Source organism: Hyposmocoma kahamanoa, unplaced genomic scaffold (assembly GCF_003589595.1).
Source record: "Hyposmocoma kahamanoa isolate Upper Pololo Valley unplaced genomic scaffold, ASM358959v1 78, whole genome shotgun sequence".
Lineage (NCBI taxonomy): Eukaryota > Metazoa > Arthropoda > Insecta > Lepidoptera > Cosmopterigidae > Hyposmocoma > Hyposmocoma kahamanoa.
The window spans coordinates 19,395,724-19,398,809 of NW_020653945.1; the positions used below are offsets into that span (position 1 = coordinate 19,395,724).

The 3,086-nt window shown below is 36.3% G+C and overlaps 1 protein-coding gene across 1 annotated transcript in view; it reads left to right on the forward strand.

Annotated features, from left to right (window-relative positions):
• LOC113233424 (adenylate cyclase type 8-like) overlaps window positions 1-2,350 on the forward strand; it is a 25,977-nt gene extending 23,627 nt beyond the window's left edge. The window contains exons 21-22 of the mRNA XM_026468554.1: window positions 995-1,257; window positions 2,196-2,350. Coding sequence (XP_026324339.1) covers window positions 995-1,257; window positions 2,196-2,350 — 418 coding nt within the window. The remainder of the gene's footprint in view (window positions 1-994; window positions 1,258-2,195) is intronic.
• Window positions 2,351-3,086: the final 736 nt, after the last annotated feature.

Consider the following 3,086-nt stretch of genomic DNA (forward strand, 5'->3'; position numbering starts at 1 on the left):
ACAACACACCCTTGACAGCATCAACGCAACCCAATTGCTTCCGGAGGCACCTAGGACTCTTCAGCGCCCACTGGGTAGGGACCATTTTGGGAAACTGCTCTAAACGACTATCCATAATTTCTAATACAAATATCTAATACTTGGGAAAAAATCTTCGAAAGTAATTTTTTTCCTTGTAATAGTATTATTATTATTATTCAAATATTGATCATGACCAAAATTATTTTGAACTTTGACAAATATGCACGTCAATAGATGGCATTGTGTGTTATAAATCAATTAACACTTCCTAATACGGGTAGATATCGCTAATCCTAAACAATATAGTCGGCACTATCCATAAAAATCTGTGTAATAAGCGCCATCTAGTAGATTTCTTTGTTATCACTAGAAATTAGAATAGCTTTGATAAATTGCAGCTCGTCCATTGACGACTACATCTACATTTAGAACAAAAAAATAGCTACTTGGTACTTACCGTGACATCCGCTGTACCAATAGATACTAAATATCCGACTACGCTGTCTAGTATCGCAATTAGCAGTGTTCTTGGGTTATTGGTCCATGATGGTCCTTCGTACCCTTCGTATAGGGTACGAAGTTATATTTATAATAGCTATTTGATACTCGTCGCGACATCCGCTGTACTAATAGGTACTAAATACCCGACTACGCTGTCTAGTACCGCAATTAGCAGTGTTCTTGGGTTATTGGTCCATGATGGTCCTTCGTACCCTTCGTATACCAAGAGTACGAACACATATTGCGCTAGGAAACTTTTTCCAAATCAACTAATAGCTATTTGATACTCGTCGCGACATCCGCTGTACTAATAGGTACTAAATACCCGACTACGCTGTCTAGTATCGTAATTAGCAGTGTTCTCGGGTTATTGGTCATGGTATACCAAGGGTACAAAGTCATATTGCGCTAGGAAACCTGTTCCAAATTAAATAATCTTACAGAAAAAAAAACTCTAAATCCGTTACCACAGTTATTTCCCCAGACAAGACTACGAGATGGGCATCCGCCCACATGCGGCCAGCATGGTGATCCGTCGGCCGGACGTGGCTCTTTCAGTCCTGGGGTCAATATCGGCACCACATACGCCCACCGCACCTCACTCCTCGCCCGAAACGCCATTTGGACCTCCACCGAAATTGGGAATTGGAGCCAGATTAAAAGCCGCCAGTTTCTCGTACAGAACCCGACCGCATAGGGACCGGTCGCCAAAGATAAGAGAACAACCTAACGAAGGTATGTCTTTTTTACAATTATTGTTATTAATCACTAATTCCAATACTCAATACTCAATACTCAATATATTTATTGCATTCATATGGTAAACATGTCTTAAAGTTAAAATAATGCTACACATATGAGCCCTTTATTAGGGATAACAATAACAGCAGAGGTAGGCCGAGGTTTCAATTATTAATTAAAATTGTTATTTATCAAATAACAATAATAATAATATTAATTATAATATAATAATAATTCCCCATGTGACGTTTATGTGGTTCAAAAAGAATCATACCGATACCTCCCACAAAGTTGTTGTAAGTCAAAATACCATTATTTTTACTTTTTAAGTTAAATATATACCTTTTTATGAATTATTATAAATTCTATATTTAAAATAAAAAAATCAGTTATGTTTAGTTTCATATAATTCCGATTTTTTCGTTCCATACAATGAAATGATCTTTACATGAAACTGAGTCGATCATCAGCATTTAAAAAATGTTGATCAATTTGAATCATTTTGCATGGATAACTCACACTTGACCAAATAATTCACTATACCATTATATTTTTATTCAATTAAAATATAGTTTTATTACTTTATTTATATCAGCTTTGTCATCTCTTGAGTTATTGTTACCTCTTACAATAGGACAGCTAAATACTCTCTACGAATGTCATATTAAATGCATGGGAGCATTTAATGTTAAAATTTTAGATATTTCTAGTTTTATTATTAAAAAGTTTTGATGTCGATTTACTCATTAGGTAACGTACTTTCGATATCAGTTGCAAGCTTTTTGAAACCTCTTATGTTTTTTAAATAATCGCCTGGGCACACTTAACGATTATACCCCGTGTAATTATACTCTGTAAATGTACATCCAGCCTATTCAATGATTTAATTAGTTAAAAACAAAGTGACTGACAACCTTACTTCTTGTATTCAGGGTCACGGTCATCAATATCGAACGGCGCGCCTGGCTCTTTCCGTTTCCGGTCGATCACCACAGGATCCTTCTTCCGTAGCCGAAGCCGAGACAAGCAGCTGGAACCGCCTCCGCAACATCAGAGTAACGGAGACATGATCACAACTAGAATGTGAACCGACACAACACACAAGATTTAAGAGAATGTTATTAAATAGAAGTGAGAATAGAATAAGGGCGTATCTGTATTTAATTTTTCGAACAAAATTAAATATAGAGACATTAATTGCATAGTTTGGAAAGGGTAGTAATAAAAGTTCCGAAAATTAAAAATTAACTTATTCAAATTATTAATATTACTGCGCTATTTACCAAGCTACTGAAAACTTTTGTGTAAATAAAAGTACGGGAACAACCGAATTAAATACTTAAAGTTCCGAAAAGTCTTACTGACGGAATATAACTCTACCAACCTAATTTATATTGTGCCGAAAACTATTGGTAGCCATTTTTATTGTAAATCGCCTGTTATAATTTTGAAAGCCACCTTATGCATTTCATAAACTTTGGTGCTATGCTAACTTCATAAGCCGTGGTGACACATCTCAAGCAGAGTACGTCGGTTCAAATCCGGGCACGCACCTCTGAGTTTCTCGAATTTACGTGCTAATTTAATTTGAAATTTACCAAGATTTTTTCGATGAAGAAAAATATCGTGATGAAACCTGCACGACGAAGAAGCTTCACAACCCTCGGAAAATGTGTGAAATCCCCAACCCGCATTGGGTCAGCGTGGTGGTGCATGGTCTAAACCCTCGCCTGAGAGGAGACTCATGCTCAGCAGTGGGACGTACAAATGGGTTGACGATGAATGACAATGATGAAACTTTGGTGTTTCTTAAACTATTTTTA